The 25,573-nt window shown below is 45.4% G+C and overlaps 1 protein-coding gene across 1 annotated transcript; it reads left to right on the top strand.

Annotated features, from left to right (window-relative positions):
* Positions 1–13,650: 13,650 nt before the first annotated feature.
* Positions 13,651–25,207, top strand: LOC306771481 (patatin-like phospholipase domain-containing protein 7; the record flags this gene model as incomplete). The annotated part of the gene is given in 13 exon segments (XM_079260647.1): positions 13,651–13,780; positions 15,537–15,600; positions 15,741–15,909; positions 15,996–16,180; positions 18,102–18,258; positions 18,334–18,450; positions 18,574–18,643; positions 18,820–18,936; positions 19,804–19,866; positions 19,869–19,951; positions 20,030–20,182; positions 20,263–20,313; positions 25,061–25,207. Coding segments are annotated over 13 exon segments (1,506 nt in total).
* Positions 25,208–25,573: the final 366 nt, after the last annotated feature.

The following is a 25,573-nucleotide window of genomic DNA, read 5'->3' as shown; positions in this document are numbered from 1 at the left end:
TTCCAGCATGATGTCTATATTTTACTTGCAGAAGGCTTTCAAGGCAAAAGGCAAAAGATTTTTTCATGAGAACTAAACAGGTTTTTCTTTAGGCCAGCAGTTCTCAAACTTTGTGCAACACAGGGCCCCTTGTAAAAGTTTTTTTATCCAAGTAGCCCCGAACCACTGCAAAGTATTTTTGGTTAAGAAAAAACATGAAATACAGAGAATTTCATGTAATACCATGTTGAGAAGTAAAATAAAGGTTTGTTTAAAACTGCTGTCTGATACTGTGTTTTAATGTCTGGGGTGTCATAAGTGTTGTAGTTTTGTTTGTCAGGACCTGGTCTAGTGTGGTCCAGATGCCAAAAATATAATGAAACAAGCCTAATGTGCATTTTCACAAACAGAATAAAGGTTTCACAAATCAGACACTTTGTTTTAATGAATCTGCATATTATTTAAAATATTTCAGTCCAGGTTTGAAGAGTCTAAGTATTGTGGATTATGTCAGGACCTGGTCTAATGTGGTCTTGTTTCCGGAAAATTCAGTGGAATTGCCCTTTACACATACTACGAATCGGAAGCTAACTTCAGCCTCGTCGCCTTTTAAAAAGTTAAGCTGTTTCTGGTTCTCCAGCTCCTGAAAATAAAAAGCCCATGTAAAACAGAGGTGAAGAGATGCCGCTGCAGCGTCAGTGAGGATGTTTCTACGTCAGACTGTACAAGGTGTCAGTGACTGTTCAGTCGGTGGACAGTCTGACAGCATCAGGACAGCAGGATCATTTATTTAGATACCGTAGGCATAGAGTTACAGTTATATTAGCCAATATACATATCATATATAGCCATTAAAAACGTAATGTCAATGGACGAAAAGCTAATAAATACACATAAAAATATATATATAGCCTAGCTATAGGGAAACGTTTATTTTTAAATCATTTCCTGCATTAAAATTTTCAGAGCTTTATGTTTTTCAGTACATTTTTTAGGAAACTGTAGAAAGTGATCATTCGATGAAAGAGTCTTTTTTTTTTTTTTTTAAGAGTTGTAACCCTGTGATGCCCCCCCTACCCCCCCCCGTGCTGTGGTGTGCGTCCCTTATTTTAATTTATGAAAGGTGGCAACCCCTAGCTGTCACACAGATCCACAAGGCATCTGGATGAGGACTCTGCTCACAGGGGAGCAGCTCACTCCTGTATAGATTATAATATTATATAAATATATTCATACAATATAAATGAAAAGATTCACAACAAAAGTTAAAATTCTTTAGCATTCTTCCTGTAAACATGTGCTTAAAGTGTGAAACTGGACTGGTTGCTGTTGGTCTAATTTTTTCTTGGGTGCAACATTTCCTGTTGGAGACAGGTAAGCTGACCAGAAAAGCCTCGGACTAAAAGTAGAAGCAGATGTATTTTCCTTTGTCTTGATCTCTTCCTGCTTTGTAACTGCAGTCTTTATATTTATCTTTGTAAAATGTGATGAAGCTCATCCATGGTCATGTAGAGGTTGTGTGACTGCTGTGGGCTGAACTCTGCAGAATGATATTAGTTTATTCCATTGAACCAGTTTAACTGGAGTCCGTATTGCCTTCTAGATAAATATTGATGGTATGTGTGCATGGGCGTAGCGGACACGGGGGACATGTCCCCCGCCCATCCCGCATCTCTGTCCTCTGTCCCCCGCTCTTTTCTTTCTTTTCTTTTTACAGCTATTATAACCACTTGATTACTTTTTTACATGCTGAAAGGTGTTTTTCCGAGCCGCACCTAAACGCATCACGAGCAGCTAACAACAACTCCGTGTGCTAACAGAAAACTGTCTTTGGTGTTATTCACATCTTCTAACATGTTCACCAAACCTGCTAAGAGACAAAAACCTGCCAGTTTCTTCTAAACAAACCGCGTCAGATGATTCCTGCTGCTGAATGTAGAAACGAGCAGAAACAGAGAAGTTCTGTCATGTTTATGTCACCGTGTGGATTTTAAAAGATGACCGATGTCAGTTAAGTTAGCTAAGCTAACTAGTTCAGACAGAGGTAGTAGTAGCTACATTTACTTGAATAACTTTTTGGATAAATTGTACTCTTGGGAGTTATTTTGGAGAAAAAATGTCTTTACTGAAGTATTATTATTCTAAAGTAATAAGAAGCTGCTCTTATTCAAGTAAAGTTGAGATGACTCACTTCTGGATAGAAAATAATATGAATTTATTTGTCTTCCTTTCACTGTTATATTTGTAAAGATTTAATTAAGTATTGTGGTCGTTCAAGTTGAAAGGAAATGAGTTTTACGACTGCTGGTTATTATTTTGATTGAATGATTACATTAATGTTATTTGATGAATAAACTCAGATGTTTGGCTACACTGCATTTCAGTCGTTTTATTTTTTTCTAGATAATTTTTTTTACTCTTCCTCAGGATGGAAACTTTTTACTTCTATGGAAGTAACTTTGTTCTAAAGGAACAATAAATACCCTTGTTGACCAGCAGGGTGGAGACCGTGGTCCAGAGACCAGCAGGGTGGAGACCGTGGTCCAGAGACCAGCAGGGTGGAGACCGTGGTCCAGAGACCAGCAGGGTGGAGACAGTGGTCCAGAGACCAGCAGGGTGGAGACCGTGGTCCAGAGACCAGCAGGGTGGAGACCGTGGTCCAGAGACCAGCAGGGTGGAGACAGTGGTCCAGAGACCAGCAGGGTGGAGACCGTGGTCCAGAGACCAGCAGGGTGGAGACCGTGGTCCAGAGACCAGCAGGGTGGAGACAGTGGTCCAGAGACCAGCAGGGTGGAGACAGTGGTCCAGAGACCAGCAGGGTGGAGACCGTGGTCCAGAGACCAGCAGGGTGGAGACCGTGGTCCAGAGACCAGCAGGGTGGAGACAGTGGTCCAGAGACCAGCAGGGTGGAGACCGTGGTCCAGAGACCAGCAGGGTGGAGACCGTGGTCCAGAGACCAGCAGGGTGGAGACCGTGGTCCAGAGACCAGCAGGGTGGAGACAGTGGTCCAGAGACCAGCAGGGTGGAGACCGTGGTCCAGAGACCAGCAGGGTGGAGACCGTGGTCCAGAGACCAGCAGGGTGGAGACAGTGGTCCAGAGACCAGCAGGGTGGAGACAGTGGTCCAGAGACCAGCAGGGTGGAGACCGTGGTCCAGAGACCAGCAGGGTGGAGACCGTGGTCCAGAGACCAGCAGGGTGGAGACAGTGGTCCAGAGGCCAGCAGGGTGGAGACAGTGGTCCAGAGACCAGCAGGGTGGAGACCGTGGTCCAGAGACCAGCAGGGTGGAGACCGTGGTCCAGAGACCAGCAGGGTGGAGACCGTGGTCCAGAGACCAGCAGGGTGGAGACAGTGGTCCAGAGACCAGCAGGGTGGAGACAGTGGTCCAGAGACCAGCAGGGTGGAGACCGTGGTCCAGAGACCAGCAGGGTGGAGACCGTGGTCCAGAGACCAGCAGCAGGGTGGAGACCGTGGTCCAGAGACCAGCAGCAGGGTGGAGACCGTGGTCCAGAGACCAGCAGCAGGGTGGAGACCGTGGTCCAGAGACCAGCAGCAGGGTGGAGACCGTGGTCCAGAGACCAGCAGCAGGGTGGAGACCGTGGTCCAGAGACCAGCAGCAGGGTGGAGACCGGAGACAGTGGTCCAGAGACCAGCAGGGTGGAGACAGTGGTCCAGAGACCAGCAGGATGGAGACCGTGGTCCAGAGACCAGCAGGATGGAGACCGTGGTCCAGAGACCAGCAGGATGGAGACAGTGGTCCAGAGACCAGCAGGGTGGAGACCGTGGTCCAGAGACCAGCAGGGTGGAGACAGTGGTCCAGAGACCAGCAGGATGGAGACCGTGGTCCATAGACCAGCAGGATGGAGACAGTGGTCCAGAGACCAGCAGGGTGGAGACAGTGGTCCAGAGACCAGCAGGGTGGAGACCTTGGTCCAGAGACCAGCAGGGTGGAGACAGAGACCAGCAGGGTGGAGACAGTGGTCCAGAGACCAGCAGGGTGGAGACCGTGGTCCAGAGACCAGCAGCAGGGTGGAGACCGTGGTCCAGAGACCAGCAGCAGGGTGGAGACCGGAGACAGTGGTCCAGAGACCAGCAGCAGGGTGGAGACAGTGGTCCAGAGACCAGCAGCAGGGTGGAGACCGTGGTCCAGAGACCAGCAGGGTGGAGACCGTGGTCCAGAGACCAGCAGGGTGGAGACCGTGGTCCAGAGACCAGCAGGGTGGAGACCGTGGTCCAGAGACCAGCAGGGTGGAGACAGTGGTCCAGAGACCAGCAGGGTGGAGACCGTGGTCCAGAGACCAGCAGGGTGGAGACAGTGGTCCAGAGACCAGCAGGGTGGAGACCGTGGTCCAGAGACCAGCAGGGTGGAGACCGTGGTCCAGAGACCAGCAGGGTGGAGACAGTGGTCCAGAGACCAGCAGGGTGGAGACAGTGGTCCAGAGACCAGCAGGGTGGAGACAGTGGTCCAGAGACCAGCAGGGTGGAGACCGTGGTCCAGAGACCAGCAGGGTGGAGACCGTGGTCCAGAGACCAGCAGGGTGGAGACCGTGGTCCAGAGACCAGCAGGGTGGAGACAGTGGTCCAGAGACCAGCAGGGTGGAGACCGTGGTCCAGAGACCAGCAGGGTGGAGACAGTGGTCCAGAGACCAGCAGGGTGGAGACAGTGGTCCAGAGACCAGCAGGGTGGAGACCGGAGACCGTGGTCCAGAGACCAGCAGGGTGGAGACCGTGGTCCAGAGACCAGCAGGGTGGAGACCGTGGTCCAGAGACCAGCAGGGTGGAGACCGTGGTCCAGAGACCAGCAGGGTGGACTTGGACGGTCTTCACAGTCCTGCATAAGAACGTCTCTGTTCCAACAGACTAAGAGGAAATATTTAAAGCATCAAAGAGATTTTGGGATTAAATTCTACAACAGTTTCATTTTACTGCTGTATGTATGTAGTTGATTCATTTTTCAGTTATTTATGGATAGCCCCCACTCCAACATTAACATAAAATGTTATTTATTTGGATTATATTACCGTTTCTGCTTGAGTGTAAAATGAAATTTAGAGCTCATGATATTATTTTGGAATATAGTTTTTTAGGAGAGCCTGTTGTCTTTTATTCCATTGGTTCAACAACAAAATACTTAACAGATGCAGTTCAAGGACAATACTTGTTTATTATTCATTTATTTGCAAATATAGTTTGACTGTTGTATCAGGCAGCAGGCACCCGCCTTAATATTTTGTTTACCTGATTAGTTTTACACTGATATATTTCAACAAGAACTTTCTGTTTTCAGTCTCGTCATTTAACACATAATAATCTGCCTGCTCTCCCTGTAGACGCTCCAGGGTCATTCTCTGTCAACTCAACCAGTTTAGCAGCTTTAGATTTGAGATTTTGACTTTAGAGTTTGATCGTATATCATCCTAAAGAACTAAAGTTGTTTCCGGGTCCTGTGCTGTTTGTATTTATGTGGTTCTGTAGCCGCTAAGAATAGATGCAGTCTTTTTAAAAACTCATCTTTTTACGTTGACTTTTAACTCCAGAGAGCAGGACCACAAGGTCTTTTCTGTCTTTTTGTCTTTTGAACTATTTTGTCTTTCAACTGTTTTATTCTTATGCTATTAATGTTGATTTATTTTATTTTACCTGTACAGCACTTTGGTCACCTCGTGGTGTGTGAAAGTGCTCCGCGAATAAGGTTTTGATTGATTGATTGAATGCAAGAGGATGATGAATCATTTTATAGATCTAAGCAATTTGTCCCCCTCACTTCTACATGATGGCTACGCCCTTGTATGCGTGTAACAGGAAAGTCAGACCATCTCCTTGGTGTCCGTGGCAAATGTTCTGGGTGAGGCTCACCCACACAAAGGTCTCCGCAGGCAGCCTTCCCACTCTGACGACAGGAGCTCCAAAAAGTACCATGCAGGTCAGAAACCCCGACGTTTCCTCCACATCAAACATCTTTCCTGCCACGTTTGTCTGGAGCCACTAGCAGAGAAGTCCAGCCCCTCTGACGTGTCCACAACAAAATACAGGAGATCCTCCTCTCTGTCCAGCTCAGCTAACGATAACGTTGTGTGTTTGTTTAGCAGGTGAGATGTTGGCCGACCTGAACAGAGGATGTGAACAAGCTCAGCCTTCTAAAGATGAGACGACGCCACACAGTCCTGTGAAGGTCTCTGAGTCACAATGATCTCCTTTTCCCATTAGAGATGAAATAAAAGGAGACCAGGTGTTGAAGGTGATGTGATGTCACACAAGTCATTTATGAGGTTTTACTGTATCTGCACGCATGTGACGTGTGTTTTCTGCTTCTGTTTGTCTACTCAGTCCGTTCTAAAGAAGAGTGTGACCATGCAGTCCACTCCATCTGCTGTGTACCATTACAGCGATGCTGGAGGAGGAAGCTTCCATCACAATAAGATCCGCATCACTTTCCAAGCTGCTAGAAAGGATCTGCTGCAGGTCATCCAGATACAGGTATTTGTTGTTAGGAATTCATACGCCACGGTGATCAGTGACAAAGTCTTTCATTTGCATCATAGCAACCCATGTCACTGCTATCCAGCTGTTTGCGTGTCTCAGCTGGGATTTAAGACCACTCTTCGTAGTCTTCTTGATCTTAAGCTCCTTCACAGCTTCAGACCCAAAATGTGTCTCCCAAAAGCTTCTGTTATTCTGTCCTGTTGGCAAATCTGATGCAGATGTTTCCCTCCAGAATTATAATGTAGCTTTCGTTTGGTGAAAGAAAAAAAACACACACACTGCAACGCGAGCAATTACCCGTTCATAGCGTGTGAGACTGTACGTTTAACCCTTTAAAGGTGGAGCATGTGAGATTCAATATTTTTTTTAAAAATTAATAACTACAATCATAATTAGATAGTTTTTTGAACATGTAGGTTCCAGTCTGTCCATATTTGATGCGTTATTAAATTACACGTTAAATAAATGACAAAAAGCACTTTTTTTTTTACTGGTAGGCAAACATTGAAGAAGGGTCTTTGTCATTAATTTAACTTGTAATTTAATAAAACATCAAGTATGGACAGACTGGAACCTACATGTTTAAAAAAAACTTATGATTGGAGTTATTTTTTTAGTTAATTTATTTTGCAAATATTGAAAATCTTACATACGCCACCTTTAAAGTCTTAAACCTAAGAACAACTGGGGAGAAAAGTCCAATTTATTTAACTGAAGTCTTTGTTACTTTATCAAAATCTGAAAAAATATTAATTGATTTTGTGGTATTTTTACTATTACTATGTAATAGATCAAAATTATTGTAGTGTAGTCCTCTGCTTTTTGGTGTCCACTAGGGTGCAGGAGAACAGTGTCTTATGGAGTACAAGAGGGTTGTGAGTAAAGTTTCTGCCATAAAGTGATGCAAAATGTCTCAGAAACCGTATGAATAATATGTCCGGCTGCAAAGCAAAGTCCAAAGTACATTTACTGAGACACATCAGGTCACTGTAGACTCACAGAATGAGGTGGAGAGGTACAAGCGTAGCCCAGACCTGAACCGCATTCAGGACCTGAGCAGGGAACTAAAAACCAGAGTAGTTTAATCCCCTGACAGGCAGAGGTTGCAGCAAGCAGCGTGTCACAAGTCCAGTGGAGACATGCAATAATAGATAATATATAATGTCATATGACTGTATCAGGAACTGTTCTAAAGTCTTCATTTAGTGAAGAGGAAAACTCAAAGTGAAACAGGTATGGCCTTTTACTTGCAAGGAGTTCAATATTACACCACAGCATGATGGAAAGAACATCACTATATGGTGGAAGGAGAACTGCCAGTTCTCTTCATACAGTCCATCTCTGGCGGAGCCGAGGAAATAAGGAAACATCTGGCAGAGGCAGAGAACGTACTTGAGAAATTTAGGAGTGGGTTGTGGCTCCATGCACGTACTTCTTACAACCCAACTTTGTCACACTGTAGATATGAAATATGTGTGATGATACATTTTTCCTACAGGACCCCACTCTGCTGGAAGGAAGGGTGACACTTCGTCAGGTCAAGGCTGGCTCAGTTGTGGCCCACCAAGGAGACCAGACGAGTCTGTCAAGCTGACACACACAGAGCTACTTATGACACTTATTTCAGATCCTCGTTCCAAAGGTCTGCATGCAGTGCTTGGCTTTCGCTTTTCTGCAGAGCTCTGCATGTGCTGCTTTGTGCGGTCAATGCGGTTTTTCCAAAGATAGATAATATCTATTGATCATGTAAGTGAAGACTAAAAAACTGAAACGGCTCAGGAGGTGGGACCCAAAAGAAACAGAATACCTCAGGACTGGGTTAAAGATTTTATAGTCAAAAACTGGGGTCGAGGAAGCAGGAAGCCAACTCAAAAAGGGCTTGAAGTCCCCTTAGAGGATCCAAACAGGGTCCGGCTGGTGACGACAGGAGGGTTCGTGAAATGGCACACAGGAAGAAGCCAACTCCAGGGAGATATGATGTCCAGAAGGAAAAAAAGGAGTTCCTCTCACCAGAGATTATTGAGGGTTTGTCCAGGATCCAAAATCCAGTCCAAGGTCCATACACCGAGTTGACACACGAGGGGAAGAGACAAGGAAAAACCGCTGGGCAGGCAGATTCTCGGGAGACGGAGAAACGGCAGGAATACTGGGTGATCTTGAGAGTTACTGAAGGCTGGAAACGAACAGAATACATCTGACGATCTGGCAACCAACAATCCTGGGCTTGCTGCTTCAGGGACAGCTGGGAAAAATCATGACAAAAACAAGGTGCAGTCTGACGTGAGTTAACAAGCTGTTCCCACCGAGGACACTGAATCAGGAGTCACATGTTAAAACTGGGCTCCTTTGTCTTTTTCATCCACCGGTTCAGTTCCAGAGTAAGTTGGGATGCTGTTTGATGCAATGATTTATAAATCCCATAAACCAATGTTTTATTCACAATAGGAAATAAAAACACTGTTGACAAAATGTTTTCCGTTGTGAAACATTTCTCTTCAGTCTGACCACAGAGCAGTTTTCCACGTTGCCTCAGAACATTTTAAATGAGAGAAGACTGTTTTCAGTTTTTCCAGCCTTTTGTTGAAAGAGCAGATATGCACAAAAAAATCACCTAAAAATATTAAATTTACAACAATATTAAAAAGAAATGCTGTGCAAATGAGTACAATATAACTGCAAGTACAATGTGAATTGTGGCAGTATTTATACAACGTTAATATTATGAGCCGTCACCTTATCGTGGTGGAGGGGTTTGTGCGTCCCGAAGATCCCAGCAGCTATGTTGTCTGGGACTTTATGCCCCTGGTAGGATCACCCATGGCAAACAGGTGTCTAGGGGAGGGACCAGACCAAGCACGGCTCATCGACCCCTATGATGACCACAAACTTGGGGGTGGGGCACGAGAGCGAGCATCTGGTGGAGGGCCTTCACCCATGGGGCCCGGTCGGGCTCAGCCCAAAAGGGTTACATGGGCCCCACCTCCCATGGGCTCACCATCTGCGGGAGGAGCCGTAGGGGTCGGGTGCAATGTGAGCTGGGTGGCAGCAAGAGGCGGGGACCCTGGCGGTCCGATCCCCGGCTGCAGAAGCTGGCTCTAGGGACGTGGAACGTCACCTCTCTGGTGGGGAAGGAGCCTGAGCTTGTGCGCGAGGTTGAGCGGTTCCGGCTAGATATAGTTGGACTCACCTCGACGCATGGCTTGGGCTCTGGAACCAGTACCCTCGAGAGGGGCTGGACCTTCTTCCACTCTGGAGTTGCTCATGGTGGGAGGCATCGAGCAGGTGTGGACATTCTCATCAGCCCCCAGCTTGGTGCCTGCACGTTGGGGTTTACCCCGGTGGATGAAAGGGTAGTTTCCCTCCGCCTCCGGGTGGGGGGACGGGTCCTGACTGTTGTCTGTGCTTATGGACCGAACAGCAGTTCAGAGTACCCACCCTTTCTGGAGTCCTTGGAGGGAGTGCTGGAGGGTGCTCCTTCTGGGGACTCCATAGTTCTGCTGGGGGACTTTAATGCTCACGTGGGCAATGACAGCGAGACCTGGAGGGGAGTGATTGGGAGGCATGGTCCCCCCCTCTCTGAACCCAAATGGTGTTTTGTTATTGGACTTCTGTGCTCGTCATGGATTGTCTATAACGAACACAATGTTCCAACATAAGAGTGTCCATATGTACACCTGGCATCAGGATTCCCTGGGCCGCAGTTCGATTATCGATTTTGTAGTTGTATTGTCGGACCTGCGGCCACATGCCTTGGACACTCAGTTGAAGAGGGGGGCGGAGCTTCAACTGATCACCACCTGGTGGTGAGTTGGCTCAGGTGGTGGGGGAGGAAGCCGGTCAGATCCGGCAGGCCCAAACGTGTTGTGAGGGTCTGCTGGGAACGTCTGGCTTAGTCCCCCGTCAGAGCGAGCTTCAACTCCCACCTTCAGCAGAGCTTCAACCATGTCCCGAGTGAAGCGGGGGACATTGAGTCTGAATGGGACAGGAGCAGGTGAAGCAGTCTTGTTGTAGCCACTAGCCTCGGAGAGTCTGCTCGCTAACGCTGAGTCAAGTCTGGGTTGCTGAACAGCGAAGTCAAAGCGCTGATCAGCCAGAATTAGGCAGGAACATAGATGTGGGGAAATGACAGGTAAATATTACGTTTTTATAGTTAAAATGCTTCAAATGGAACAAAGTGGTCTTTCCTGAAAAATTTTTGAAAAGCTACTCCTTCTATACCTTTTATCTGACTTTAGCCATTCAAGTATCAAGCTTTTCAGCCCATTCAGGAGATATGTGCTAAGACTTTTCAAGTTTTTGTAAATTTTTAAAATCTGTTCTTGTGATTGGACTAAACAGAAAATGCAGCTCAGCAAATGGTCCATTTTCTGCACCGGTACACAGGTACACATTGGTATACATGGGACGGCTTGAAATCCAGTTTTAAACATTGTACATGCTAGTTGTTGCACACAGAATGCTGTATACCTTTCCATCAGAGTGTTCAGCTTCAGCAGCAAGCTGTGCAGTTCATATGTAGACTACCTGCACAAAAGGTCAATGGGAAGAGAGAGGTTGAACAAAACTGCTGTGATAAAGCGAAAGATAGCTATAAATAGTGCAAAAGCACATATATCAAAATGAGCTGGAGAGTTTAATGTTTGAATGGGGGAAGTAGCACAACAGATTTAGAAGCTTGAAACCATGGTTTTCTGAGCAAAAAGTGTAACCATTTCTTTTTTAGGTGCTAGGAATAGGTACTCCTGAGAGGTACTGAGCTGACTTTATATTTTTTCAGAAAAGAAAATTGGAGTCAGGTCCACAATGTTCCAGACACAGAACTGGTGAAGACCTTTGAACCAGCTAAAAAAGTTTGACTTGACAATAGGTTTCAGATATAACTATAGATTTAAAGTCACAGTGAAAATTTGTATTTGTCAAAATCATTGTAAACAATCACTTAAATCTGCTTATGTGATCTTTTAAAATACCTGTATTCTCAAATTATAACAATATCTTTTTTCCACATCAATAATGATATTGCAATTTGCACTGTACTACTCAAGTATATTTAGCGTCCTCTTAGACTTTCACTTGTAGTCTGTGCAGCACACAGCTGGAGGTAATTGAACAATAGCACCAATCAAAGACCTCTGCATGAGCCTCATAATATTCTAACACTGACCATTAAGAAGCTCTATGGTACATGCTGGATGAGAACCTGCGCCTTGTACACCACTATACACTTGTGTCACGGTGCACCCTGATAAAGCAGTCTGCAGCTCATTATGCAAAAAATGGTCCAATTGCTGAGTTGAATTTCTGTTTTCTCCAATCACAAGACATACAAAAACCTGAATAACTGAAAAAGTTTAAATGTGAAAAAGCCAAACATATCTCCTGAATGAGGTTAATAGTTTAAAATTTGAATGGCTATATTACCAAAATGACCAAATAGAAGCACTGGGTTGACTTGATGTTACAAGGTTACGCCCCCTTTTTAAAAAGAACATTGCAAAAACTCTGAGCCTACACTAACTATGCTAATTTATATAGTAACAAACAGATGCTGCTGGTTGAAGATCACAGCTGGGAGCAATCATCTAACTTAACACATTGTGAATGAAAACAGGTTCAATAAAAGTAAAATTCCACCATGAATTTATGTAAAACTTGTTGGTTTTTAAGAAGCACAAGGCAGACTTACATTGAGAAATATCTCAATGTGTACAGGACTGTTGTAAAGCTCTGCCAAACCAGTAATAAAATGGAAGTTGTCAGTATGTATATGGCTGCAGTGTACTGGCCAATGGAAACTGGTGCAGAGCTCTGAACCCTGTTGAAGCTATTTCCAGCTCATTATGCAAAAACTGACCAATAGCTGAGCTGCATTTGTTCAGTGTCCAATCCGCATTTGGTTTGAAGGGCTTTCAGCCAATCACAAGCCTGAATTTATTTTTGCAAAATGCTAAATTTCTTAAAATCTACAAAGGTTTGCCATGACAAAAGTCATAGCTTCATTCTCATGAATGTACTGAAGAGTTTAATATTTGATAGGCTGAAGTGGCACAAATGCAATAAATCACATTCACACTGATTAAGTTGTTCCTAAAATGCTTCAAATCAAACACTTATCTTTCCTGCAAAATGTTTGAAACTTTACTCCTCCTACACCTTTTTCCTCACTTCAACCATACAAATGTCAAACTGTTCAGCTCATTCAGGAGATATGTGCTATGACTTTTGGTCTTTCTAACATGTAAACCTTTCAAGTTATTCACATTTTTGCCAGATGTTAAAATCCTCTCCAGTGATTGGACAAAACGGAAGTCAGCTCAGCGATTGGTCCATTTTGTGCACCGGTACACAGGTACACATACAAGGCACGGGTTCAAATGCAGCATTTAACATACAGCTCTGTTGTCCTTTGTTTGCTGTTGCTTGTGTGATGGCGTGCAGTTCTGCAGGCTGCTCAATGTGAACTATTGGTCTCAGCTGCACACTTCAAGGAGCAAAGGAATTTATTTGCAAATGTCTCAGTTAAATGTGAAGGATTTGTCCCAGCAATGCTCCCTGCAACATTTGAACACTTTGATAAATCTTAAACACATTTAATAAAAGTTTTTTAGATTGAACAATAAAGTCTGTCACATCTTTGCTGGAGTTTAGTTCAACCCCTGCACATGGTTTTGCAATCCCGCTAATTACACCCTCCTGGAAGTGGAAAAAAAAGGCGTTCCCATCTCAATTGGCAAAATTTGGACGCTTTTTCCACAATGTAACTAAGAGTACTAGTGGCATAGTGTGTATGTTAGTGTGCTTCAATACAGAAGTTCATGGTTTCAAACCTGATGTGGGGCAATTAGAAAAAATGTCAGTTGTTTTTTTTTTTTCTTCCAATTTCTTGTACTTATGCAATTTCATTTCAATCATTCAGCATAGTTCAATAAATGGGCATTCACATGTGGCATTGTTTAAATAATAGCTGTTTCTAGTTTCTATTTTGTTTTATTGCTGCGTCATTTTTATTCGTTGTATGTTAAGGTTTCATCTTCAGTTCAAATCACATTGTCAACAAGTCAAAACTCAGATTCACCTTCATCCAAGGCAGGGAAAGATGTTTTCTTGCTCTCTGCTGATTTCTAGTTGCACTAAAAGCCAGAATGAAGGTTTTACTTCAGTGTTCCGTCTCTTAAATCCAGAAACGCAGATGTCTGTCCTGTCCTGGAATACTGGGAATCCCGTTTCCAATCTGTCCACGGTGGAGATCCTGCCTGTGTCTGATGAGATCCCACTCACTGCCTTCACTCTGGAGCTGCAGCATGCACTCAGTGGCATTGGTACAATCTCTCTTTCTCACACACACACACACACACACACACACACACACACACACACACACACACAGGGCATTTTTAAATGTTGTTTTAAGAGCAATAAGTCTGAGTGGAAAAGTTCATATTACTCTTTGTTCGTGTTTTTCACTGTTGGAACAAATACGTGTTCCTGGTAGAGACGAAAGGCGCGTATTCACAGCTCCTGGTTTGTGCCAGTATCTGAGTTCACGTGTGCAAGAAGCTTTGGAAATGGGATTTTGTGAAATTTGTACCAGTGATGTGCGAGTCATGAACAAATTGTTCAATAATGAAGAATCACTTTACTGACTCATGAATCACTATTCCTCATTTTCATTCAGACTCACACCTGCTACCGCTAGCATGCTGTTTAGTCTTGTCTCTATTTGTTAGTTGACCTGGGTTCATTTAGTTCATCCATTTTACCCTGTGTCTCGTTTTGGTTCTATCTATTTATACCCCTCACGTGTAGTTTTTCTTTGCTGATCAATGAGTTTAGTCTGCTGCCGTTTAGTTAATAAAACTTCAATCTGGAACTTGGGTTCAAACCTCATCCTCATCTTGACACTATAAGATGTGAAAGAATGAAAAAACACTTGCTACCGAGCTCACACTGTACTGCCTGCAACATGAACAAATCACCTGGAGAGCTTCTTCCTCACCTGAGCTGGGATCTGCTGCTCTGCTTCCATAGAACAAAGACATCCACTTGTGGGGCTCGCGTCTGTTGTTTGTTTCACACTTTTTTACACAATGTAGAGGGGGAAGAAAACATTGATATATGAAAATATCGCAGTATTGTGAATGATAATATTTTATTGATATGTAACAGTACTGTATGGATTTGATCAAACAACTGATCGTTACTTCTGAGGGAGATTTTCTTTTCTTTATTCATCTTGTACATAAAGATCAGTGTTTTCATTCATTCTGCTGTGAAATGTAGATCCATCCATCCATCCATCTTCTGCCGCTTATCCGGGGTCGGGTCGCGGGGGCAGCAGCCTAAGCAGGGAAGCACAGACTTCCCTCTCCCCAGCCACATCTGCCAACTCTGCGGGGGGATCCCGAGGCGTTCCCAGGCCAGCTGAGAGATATAATCCCTCCAGCGTGTCCTGGGTCTTCCCCGGGGTCTCCTCCCGCAGGGACGTGCCTGGAACACCTCACCAGGGAGGTCCAGGAGGCATCCTGACCAGATGCCCGATCCACCTCAACTGTTCCTCTCGATGCGGAGGAGCAGTGGCTCTACTCTGATCTCCTCCCGGATGACCGAGCTCCTTACCCTATCTCTAAGGGAGAGCCCGGCCACCCTGCGGAGGAAACTCATTTCAGCCGCCTGCATACGAGATCTCCTTCTTTCAGTCACGACCCACAGCTCATGACCATAGGTGAGGGTAGGAACGTAGATCGACTGGTAAATCGAGAGCTTCGCCTTCTGGTTCAGCTCCTTCTTCACCACGACAGACCGGCGCAGAGTCCGCATTACTGCAGACGCCGCACTGATCCGTCTGTCGATGACTCAGTGACTGAGAACCCCAGTGTCTTCGGGGAGTGAGCCAGTTAAACTGGAATCAGTAAAAAGAATCTCGTTCCCCATCACTAGTTTGTACCTGTGAGTCAGAAAGAATTAAATACGAGAAAACTTGGATTATGAAGCAAAAACTTCAAACCTTCATGAAATCTGCCAGTTTGTATTATGTATTATGAACCTTTTTTTTCCCTTGTTCCTGTTATTTCTAAGGCCCCACTCTGCTCCTGACCAGTGACATCATCAAACAGCGACTGGGCTCTGCTGCTCTGGACAGGTGAGTCACGGCTAACCTGTTCACCTACAAGTAAAACCTGAGAAAAATGTCTCCTCTTGTACTTGCTGTGCTTTTTTTGGCTTTGACTGAAATGGGATCTAGTCATGCTGGGATTCATGTTTTCATCTCATCCCTTACAGCGTCCATGAGTACCGTCTGTCCAGCTGGCTGCGGCAGCAGGAGGACGTCCATCGCATCGTCCTCTATCAGCCTGACCCCGGACTCACGCCTTGGACCCAATGCTGCATCCGCCAGGCCGACTGCATCATCATTGTTGGACTGGGCGAGCAGGAGCCCACTGTGGGAGAGGTCAGTGTGGATTCACCACTTTAGATCACCTGTAGCACACCTTATGTAAGCTCCCTCCTCATCCTCCTCTTCCTCCACGCCTGTAGTTGGAGCGGATGCTGGAGAGCAGTTGGGTGCGGGCTCAGAAGCAGCTGGTGCTGCTGCACAGGGAGGACGGCGCGCCGCCCAGCGGGACGGCTGAGTGGCTGAACATGCGGAGCTGGATCTCCAGACACCATCACCTGTCGTGCCCCCGCAAGGTCTTCTCCAGGAGGAGTTTATGCCACTTCATGTAGAAAGAAAGCTATATGAATAAATAATCCTTTAATAAGCTGTTTTTAAACAGCAGTATTAGCTTTACGGGGCTCCAGCTAAAAGCTAAGACGTGTAAATGAATATTATAGCTGTGAAGTTGGTTTCCTTCTAAACACACAGGGATGGATCTCTGATGGGGACGTTCCAGCCATCGGCTATGTTTCCTGCTGGAACACACAGAAAGCAGGATTGTAACCTCAGCACTTCCGTCTTCTGACGGAAAGTACCTTTTATTTTATGTAAAGCCTTAAAATACAAAGTGATGTTGCAAAAAGAGAGAATTTAGGGGGATTTACACTCTGTACAGCAGCTCAGTGGTACGTGTGCAGGACATCAGGAGAGAGGTTTTTTTTGAGCATGTACAGATTTCCACATCTGGAGAGGAACCAGACCTCGAGAAAGCTCCGGTTCATTGAGCGCCTTAGCTTCACCCCCAGATGTTCATAATGGCTGAAACCAAACCAGTACGTACCTCCTCCTCTGACCTGGGAATTGTCTTTATGCATATTCAGTCAGTGAGAAACTGACCTGGAAAATACTAATAAAATAATTCAAATTTAACAAGATGAGTTGTTTCACTCAAACACAAGTAGACCTGAAGACTTGTCCTAAAATTAGTAAATTAAAGGTTCTACTGAGGGTTGTGTCTTTAAAAGGCGCAAAATAGCAAGTCTGCATCCAGTTAGTACATCTGCCGCAATGAATATGCAATATGTGATGTTCGCACGTTATTCTGTGTGTGTTGGGAGGAGAAAATGTAAATATATTAATTCAGCAGCTGCAACGTGTTCTATCAAACCTGAGATCAATGTTGCTGATTGAAGATGCAGCTGTATTTAACACATTTCAGAAGGAAACAGCTTGTGTGTGTAATCATGCACATGGTTGCGATTTTTGTTACAAGAAGGAGACAATGAAACAAAGCAAGGAGACACAGAGGACATGTTTTTCACCCGCATGAATATTTTTTTAGATGAAGGAGGAAACAGTCATTAAAACACATGGCTTAATCAGCATGTTGGGGCTGCTGGAGAGGAGTCGTGCATACCTGCAAATGACAGATGTTGCATCACAGCTGGGATCCCCCCGATGTCCTGTCCAAGTCCTAAATGCCATGTCTCGCTGGATGGTCACGGTTATTAGGTTTCACGCACTCTGCAGTCGCTAACTGAGACCAAATAAGTTTTTTCTTTTCAGTAGTTGGATTTCTTAGAGTAACAGGAGCCAATGATTGCGTTCGTGTGCAAAATACCTCCAGTCAGTGCATGATGCTTTTATTGTGAAAAGCAGTCTTCTGTTCTCCAGGAGCTGGTGAGTGTTTAGACGGCTGGCTTGTAAAAGGGTCAGTTTATGAAATTATTTGTAAAATAAATGAGGCCTTTATTAGAAACAAGATACTCTTATTCATTCATGTTTTCTTTCTTTCTTTAAGATGACAGTACACACACCGGACACCCCCTACCTGTTTTATTATGCAGATTTCTCTTTTCTTCCCCTTCTAATGTCTGTCTACGACTTTTTACTTCATCCCATGTTTGCATCGTTCTTCCGACATCATTAAGTTTTTTATGAATTCCTCTATTTGTGTTTTAGTCAGATTTCTTTGCATTAGGTCATGTTTTCTCGCCGTGCTACAAACCACGCCACGTGCAAAACCCTCATGTAAATTTGGAGTCTGGAACACGTTTGCACCTGCCGCCATTTACACAATCACTCCTAGTAAATCACCTGCAAACTGTGGTTCAGCCCCACGTGCAGAACTCTAGACTGCACTCACAGTTTCCTACTCGCAGATTGGGATCTTAGTAGACCGGCAGGTTTTTTAAAGTTCGCTCATCTTTTTAACAACTTTTTTCCCCCCAGTGTTTATTAAAGCGGATAGATAAATGTGTTTTCAGAAGCTGCTCTCAGGTGGGCATCCTGCGGGCGCTGAATGAGGCAGGAATCCCCATTGACTTGGTGGGGGGCACGTCCATCGGCGCCTTCATGGGAGCGCTGTACGGCGAGGAGAAGAGCAGCAGCAGGATGAGGGTCCGGGCCCATGAGGGGGCCATGGTGGGTTGACTTCAGTGCTGAGGATAACAAGATCATTCTTCACAGAATCCTTTTAATTGTTGGTCTCTTCTTCAGGGAATGACGTCTGACTTTCAGAGGATCTTGGACCTGACCTACCCAGTTACCTCCATGTTTTCTGGAGCCTCCTTCAACTCCAGCATTAGCGCCATCTTTAAGGACAAACAGATGGAGGTGAGTTTCTCAGTATCTGGATGTGAGTTCAGGTGATGAAGAGGGGAAAGTTCAGTGTTTTTAAAAATGCCTTCATAGATATTTCATGTTATCTTGATGTTGTCGTGTCCTCTCCACATCCAGGACCTGTGGTTACCGTACTTCAACATTACAACAGATATCACAGCTCCCTGTATGAGAGTCCACACTGACGGTGTGTGTGCGTGTGTGAAATTATGACCTTTCTTTTCCTTTTTCTCTTTTACACTTTTTTCTTTCACATGAAAGATTTAAATGAGATTCCAAAGCTGTCCATTGTTGTCTTCTTCTAGAGTTTCATCTTCTCTCCTTTTGTCCACCTGCAGGTAAACATCCGTCTCTCTTGTTCAGGTTCACTGTGGCGTTACGTCCGCGCCAGTATGTCGCTGTCTGGTTACCTGCCGCCTCTCTGCGATCCTAAAGACGGACACTTGCTCATGGACGGAGGCTACATAAACAACCTTCCTGGTGAGGAAGCAGAGACTTTGCAGCTGTTGCTGTGAAGAAAAACAGCTGCTCCAACGTATTCAGCTGATTAAAATCTTTACTTACTTGAAGGCTTTTCCACATGGTTGTGTTTCTGATGTTCTCACAAACACAACCATGAGCTGGTTGCAGCTCTCAGTGATACCAAGCTCGTCCCTGCTCCCTAAAAACCAGAATGGGGGGACTGAAGCTCGGTTACCTCAGATTATAACCCATAACGGCCCAGAACATTAACGCACACAGACAACAGTCAGAACCCCAATAAACTGCTAAATAAATAGACAACATGGATAAAAACACAACGTCAAACACCTTCCTTTACACACACTAACAGATCAGGCAGGCCGGAGTTGGAGGCAGAGGACGTCTCAGTAGATGTGGAGGGAGATGGGGGCAGTGTGACGGTCCATGGCTGAGCTGCAGGGTGACGAGTGGAGGTGTGACAGGAAAGCTGTGGGCTCACGGAGGCCGAGGGTGCAGCTCATGGTCCAGACTTCCATCAGTCTGATCCCGCTGACCACACATCCCTCACGTTGTTCTGCTTGAGCCGACTTCAGAGTGCAGGAATTTCTCATGACTTTGCAGAGAAGAAAACAGCCGTAGATATTAATAAAGATGAGATGTTTCTGAAAGGTTTCCTCAAAAGACCCTAAAACATCTTCCTGATGTTTGACTTTGTCCCGCGTTTGCCCAGAACATCAAGCTTCGATGCCAAACACCTGGAAATTTCTGGAACTCCTAAAAGTTCACTTTTAAACGCGGCTCTTGAGCTTGTTTGTGACGATGAGAAGCTGATGGTGGAAACAGGCCGTCAGGTTACCAGTGTGTGTCGCTTGCTCTGATCTCCAGCCGACGTTGCTCGCTCCATGAGCGCCAATGTTGTGATCGCCAGCGGCGTCGGAAGTTGGGATGAAATCAGCTGACCAACTATGGCGACTATCTGAGCGGCTGGTCGCTGCTGTGGAAGCAGTTAAACCCCCTGGCAGAGAAAGTCAAGGTGCGCCAGCCTTTCCCAGCGTACCCACAGCTCCTCTGCGCCTGGTCTAAGTGGTAAAATGTCCCGTTTCCCTCGCAGGTCCTGAACATGGCAGAGATCCAGACACGGCTGGCCTACGTGTGCTGCGTGCGGCAGATGGATCTGGTCAGAGACGGCGACTACTGCGAATACATCCGGCCGCCAATCGATCGCTACGGCACGCTGGACTTTGGGAAGTTTGACGAGATCGCTGTGAGTTTCCCTGCAGCTTGTTTTTCTTTTGTTTGTTTGTCTTCGAATCAGACTGTGAGCCTGCATGGCTGCTGCTGTAGGAGGTGGGATACCAGCACGGGAAGATACCAGCTGCTCTCCTCACTTCCCAGGTGTTTCCAGATGTTAGAAGATGAGGAGATGCTAACGATGCTAAACGTCATCCTGGAACTACTTTTTGCTCCAGTTGCTGCCATCAAGTTCAGAATGAGCTCATAGTTTCATCAAATGGAACATCTATGTATCTAACATCTAACATATTCCATTCTAGATTGCACCGTCTGATGGCAGCAAATTGTAGTAGCTCTAACTTGCTATCTTGATTTTTTTAAACGTACAAACTCTTCTCACATTGATATTACCTCAGATTAGGTATTTTTTCTGAGGATTTCATGCCGGTTCGGAGGGTGTGCTGCAAGGAAGATTTTTCTGCATATTTTTGGGTCTTTCAAGACTTGTTATTTTGAGTCTCCATGGGAACGAAAGACTTGTTTATAATCGGGATCAACTGATTAAACTCTCCCAAATCAGGATTATCAGCGAAACAACACATCAAATCCCGATGGAGTTGAAAAGAAAGAGAAGAGGATGCAGAGCGGGAGTCAGACAGTGGAGAAAGCGATGGAGATTTAAACCATTTCTCCCGACCATCGTCATGGATAATGTGAGATCGCTAGCTAACAAAACGGACGAGCTCGAGATGCTAACAAGGTCTCAGAAAGAATACAGAGAGTGCTGCACCGAGACATGACTCCATGAACACATCCCTGACTGTAATGTGTCTGTACCGGTGTTACGAGCACCTGTGCAAGAACCACACCTGAACTTCATTCTGGATAAAAGTGCAAGCTCTTCCCCTCTGATCCAGGAGTGGTTACTGTGGACGCACCTTTGACTCCTCCTCTTCTCATTGGTTCAGAGTGCCATTCCGGGAGCAAGCCAGGACATAGATAGAAGCTGCTGCATTTCGGCTGGAGGGGGAAGCAGCTGTCTGTTTCTGGTGGTTGTCCCCCTCAACTTGGGTTTTGTGATGGACATTTTGTGTGATGTTTACCGTTGTGTGGAATTTCTTTGGGACCTATGTCTGTGGTGAACTTTAATAGCATTGTTTTGACTTTCATGACAGGACATTCCTGTGTGTGAATCTTGTGAACTGATTTGGGATTTGGTCTTTTGTTTTGTTTGTTTTTGTGGTCTTGCCCTGTTGTTTGGGTTCTTGGAGTGCCCTGGGTTGGGTTGTTCAGACCACCCTGTTCCATTCATGGGAACAGCTGTGGTGTGTGTACTGTGATTTCATATGCCCTTTTGCAGCCTTTTTCTTCTGTTCAGCTGTTCCCTTTACCCCAACAAACAACTAGCGTGTTGCCACACGCTTAACTACATTGTGTCGGCTACCCAGGGGTATAAAATTAAAATGCCTTTCTTTTGCATCCATGTTGTCCGCCGTACTTTGTTGCACCAACCTTCCTAACGGGTCGTAACAACTGGGCTTTAAAACGGTCCATGCAGACCGCAGTAGACAACACAGCGGAAAGCTAAAGGGTGGTGGAATTGCAGTGCTGGTTAACCAGCGTTGGTGTCATCCTGGACATGTTACTGTCAAGGAGAAGATATGCACAAGGGACATGGAACTGTTAGCTGTGAGCTTCCGTCCATATTATTTACCCAGAGAGTTTACCTGTGTTATTCTGGTAGCGGTTTATATAATACCTGGTACCGCACCAGACACAGCCTGTGACGTCATCAGCTCCGTCGTTGCCCGGCTACAAACACAGCATCCAAACTCATTCATGGTGATCTCCGGAGACTTCAACAACGTCTCCCTCTCTGCAACTCTACCAACATTCTACCAACATATTTTCTCTGGTGGAGCAGTTTGTCAGCTGCTCCACCAGAGAAAATAAGATGTTGGACTTATTTTGTGCAAATCTGAATAATGGATACAGTTGTTCTGCCCTGCCTCCTTTAGGAAGATCTGACCATAATCTGGTTCTTCTCACCTCCACCTACAAGCCCATCGTTCAGCAGCAACCAGTCATCACGAAGACTATCAAAATCTGGTCTGCTGAAGCTGAAGATGCTCTTAGAGGAGGCTTTGAGGCTACAGACTGGAACGTCCTCTGTGAACCTCATGGAGACGACATCAACACCATGACTGAGTGTGTGACAGATTACATAAACTTCTGTGTGGACAGCATCATCCCAACAAGAACAGTGAGGTGCTTCCCCAATAACAAACCCTGGATCACCAGTGACCTGAAAAAGCTGCTGAACATCAAAAAGAAAGCCTTCAGGGATGGAGACAGGGAGTTATTGAGGGCAACACAAAAACAACTTAAAACGCAAACTAAGAAGTGCAAGGAGGACTACAGGAAGAAGTTAGAAAGTCAGCTCCAGCAGAATAACGTGAGGGATGTGTGGTCTGGAATGAAGAAGATCACCGGCTTCAAGTTAAAGGGGGACCAGCCTGGTGGAGGTCTGGACAGAGCTAATGAGCTGAACATATTCTTCAACAGGTTCAGTTCACCCCCTACCTCCAGCCCAACAGACCACACACCCTCCATAAACCCACTGCTTTCCTGTCACGCCTCCAATCTGTCACCCTGCAGCTCAGTCATGGACCAGAACACAGCTTCATCTCCCTCCACATCAGGACATCCTGAGACCTCCACCTTGTTTGTCTCCTGCAATCAGGTTATGAAGCAACTTGAGAAACTGAACCAGAACAAGGCTGCAGGTCCAGATGGGGTCAGTCCCAGAGTTCTCAAGACCTGCTCAGAACAACTATGTCCGATTCTCCAGCACCTTTTTAACACCAGTCTGAGACAAAATAGAGTCCCAGTGCTGTGGAAAACCTCCTGCCTTGTTCCAGTGCCTAAAAAAACACAACCAGCTGAACCAAGTGACTACAGACCAGTTGCCCTGACATCTCACATCATGAAAGTCCTGGAGAGACTCTTACTGGCTCACCTCAACAAGCAAGTAAACACCTTTCAGGACCCATTCCAGTTTGCATATCGTAATGGACTTGGGGTTGAAGATGCCATCATATACCTGCTCCAGAGAGCACACTCTCATCTGGACCATTCAGGCAGCACTCTGAGGGTCATGTTCTTTCATTTCTCAAGTGCTTTTAATACCATTCAGCCTGCTTTGTTATGTGAGAAGCTCCATAAATTCCAGGTGGATACCTCCACAACCACCTGGATCTATGACTACCTCACAAACAGACCCCAGTTTGTGAGACTGAAAGGTTGTGTGTCTGAGATGGAGGTCAGCAGCACTGGTGCACCACAAGGAACTGTACTCTGGCCATTCCTCTTCACTCTGTACACCTCAGACTTCCAGTACAACTCTGAGTCCTGTCATCTGCAGAAATACTCTGATGACTCTGCAGTTGTGGGGTGTATCAGGGATGGACAAGAAGCAGAGTACAGAGAACTGGTCAGTCAGTTTGTTAAATGGTGCGGTGACAATCATCTCATATTAAATAGCAGCAAAACAAAAGAGATGATTGTTGACTTCAGGAGGAAGAAGAATAAACAAAGCACTGTTTCCATCCTGGGAGAGGAGGTGGAGGTGGTGGAGGAATACAAGTATCTTGGAGTTCAGCTGGACAACAAACTGGACTGGAAATGCAACACTGACTACATCTACAAGAAAGGTCAGAGCAGACTGTACTTCTTAAGGAAGCTGAGATGGTTTAACGTCTGCACCAAGATGTTGCATATCTTCTATAAGTCTGTTGTGGAGAGTGCAGTCAGCTTTGCAGCATCTGCTGGGGTAGTAGCATCAGAACCAGAGACTTGAAGAGAATCAACAAACTGATCCAGAAAGCTGCTTCTGTGCTTGGAGTAACTCTGGAGCCGCTGGAGCTGATTGTCCAAAGAAGAATGCTGCACAAGCTGATGAAGATGATGGAGGATTCTTCACACCCTCATCACAACACAGTGATGAAACAACAAAGTGTGTTCAGTGAGAGGCTTCTTCAGGTCCGATGTAAGACTGAAAGATACAGAAGATCATTCCTGCCAGCAGCCATCAGCCTCCAGAACAAGACCTCCTCTAGTTAATATTATTATTATTATTATATACTACTGAATTTCCTTTTGGGGATTAATAAAGTATTTTTCATTTAATTTTTCATCTGACGTGTCTTTATGTTAAATTGGGAATAAAATATGTATTCTGTCTTTTTGTTCAATATTCCTCTGAAAAGCTGTTTACAATAAACTGCATGTCCTCATTGTGTTTCCTACTTCATCTTCCTCTTCCTCCAGAGGAACTCTCTGATGAGTAGCAGACAGACTACGATGAAGAGGCGGTGGAGAGTGCACCGTCTGACTTTGAGGCCTTCGCCCCCGGCAGCGAGCACACAGAGGGAGAGGAGACGGCAGACACTGCTGGGACTGTGTTTTACATCCGTTTCCTACCATGAGAAACCAGTGAATAATACGTGTCAAACTAAAATAATAACATCAAATGAACTTGCAGGATGAAGGAGATCCGGTCCGAGTTCGACGGCGACCCAAGAATGCTTTGCAGAACGCTCATCTGTGACGACCATGAAAGTTGTGGCGGCTTCTGAACCAGTTCAGACCCAGTGCTCCCAGTAGAACCTCAGCGGGACGCTGCTGGTAGAAACAGACAGTAGGTGCTGTCTCGGCCATGACGCCTCTGCAGCCTGGTGCAGTTAAACAGACTGTGGCTTAAACTGAGGGAACTGAAAGCAACACTGCAGCTCATGTTACTCCCATATTGTCTTTTTAATGAATCTAGTTGTCTTCTGGTCGTTCGCTCAGCAGGGAAGTTACTTCCTGTCATCCTGTGCTGCTTTCATTGGTTGCTGTTGTCGTGCAGTTGGCTGCAGCTGCACCAGTGTCCGGACTAACGATGTTCCACGTTTACCCTCAAGCAGCTGAGAGAATTCAGGCAACTAGCAAGATTTCTGAGGGACGTCAGGCAGACGTGGATTATGAACATGCCATCTCCAGATCAGTGTTTTGATACAAGCACATATGCACCAGTCTTCCAGTAACGTTTCATGACATCACAGGATGGTTTTACACCGCTTCATCCTGCCATGTTACCATTTTTATAGTTTGATTTTGCATTTCATTTCCTTTTCAGTTTAATAAATATGTGTAACGCTTAAATTAAATTAAGAGTGTTAGGACTAAGTATTGCAATGGATGGAATGGGTGAACAGAAGACCAGATTCGCTATGGGAGCTTGTGTGGTGAATGAATGAAGACAGGAGGCAGGAAAATTAAAGTTAAGGATAATTGTATTGCATTAAAAAACTAAATAAGGCACAGTTAAATTATATTTGTAAACAGGACAACCAAGAAATGAGACACACACAAAAAAAAA

Source organism: Telmatherina bonti (genome assembly GCF_933228915.1).
Source record: "Telmatherina bonti genome assembly, chromosome: 21".
In the NCBI taxonomy this organism is placed as follows: Eukaryota; Metazoa; Chordata; class Actinopteri; order Atheriniformes; family Telmatherinidae; genus Telmatherina; species Telmatherina bonti.
The sequence above is the reverse complement of the archived record's forward strand: the minus strand, read 5'-3'. Positions and strand labels throughout refer to the sequence as shown.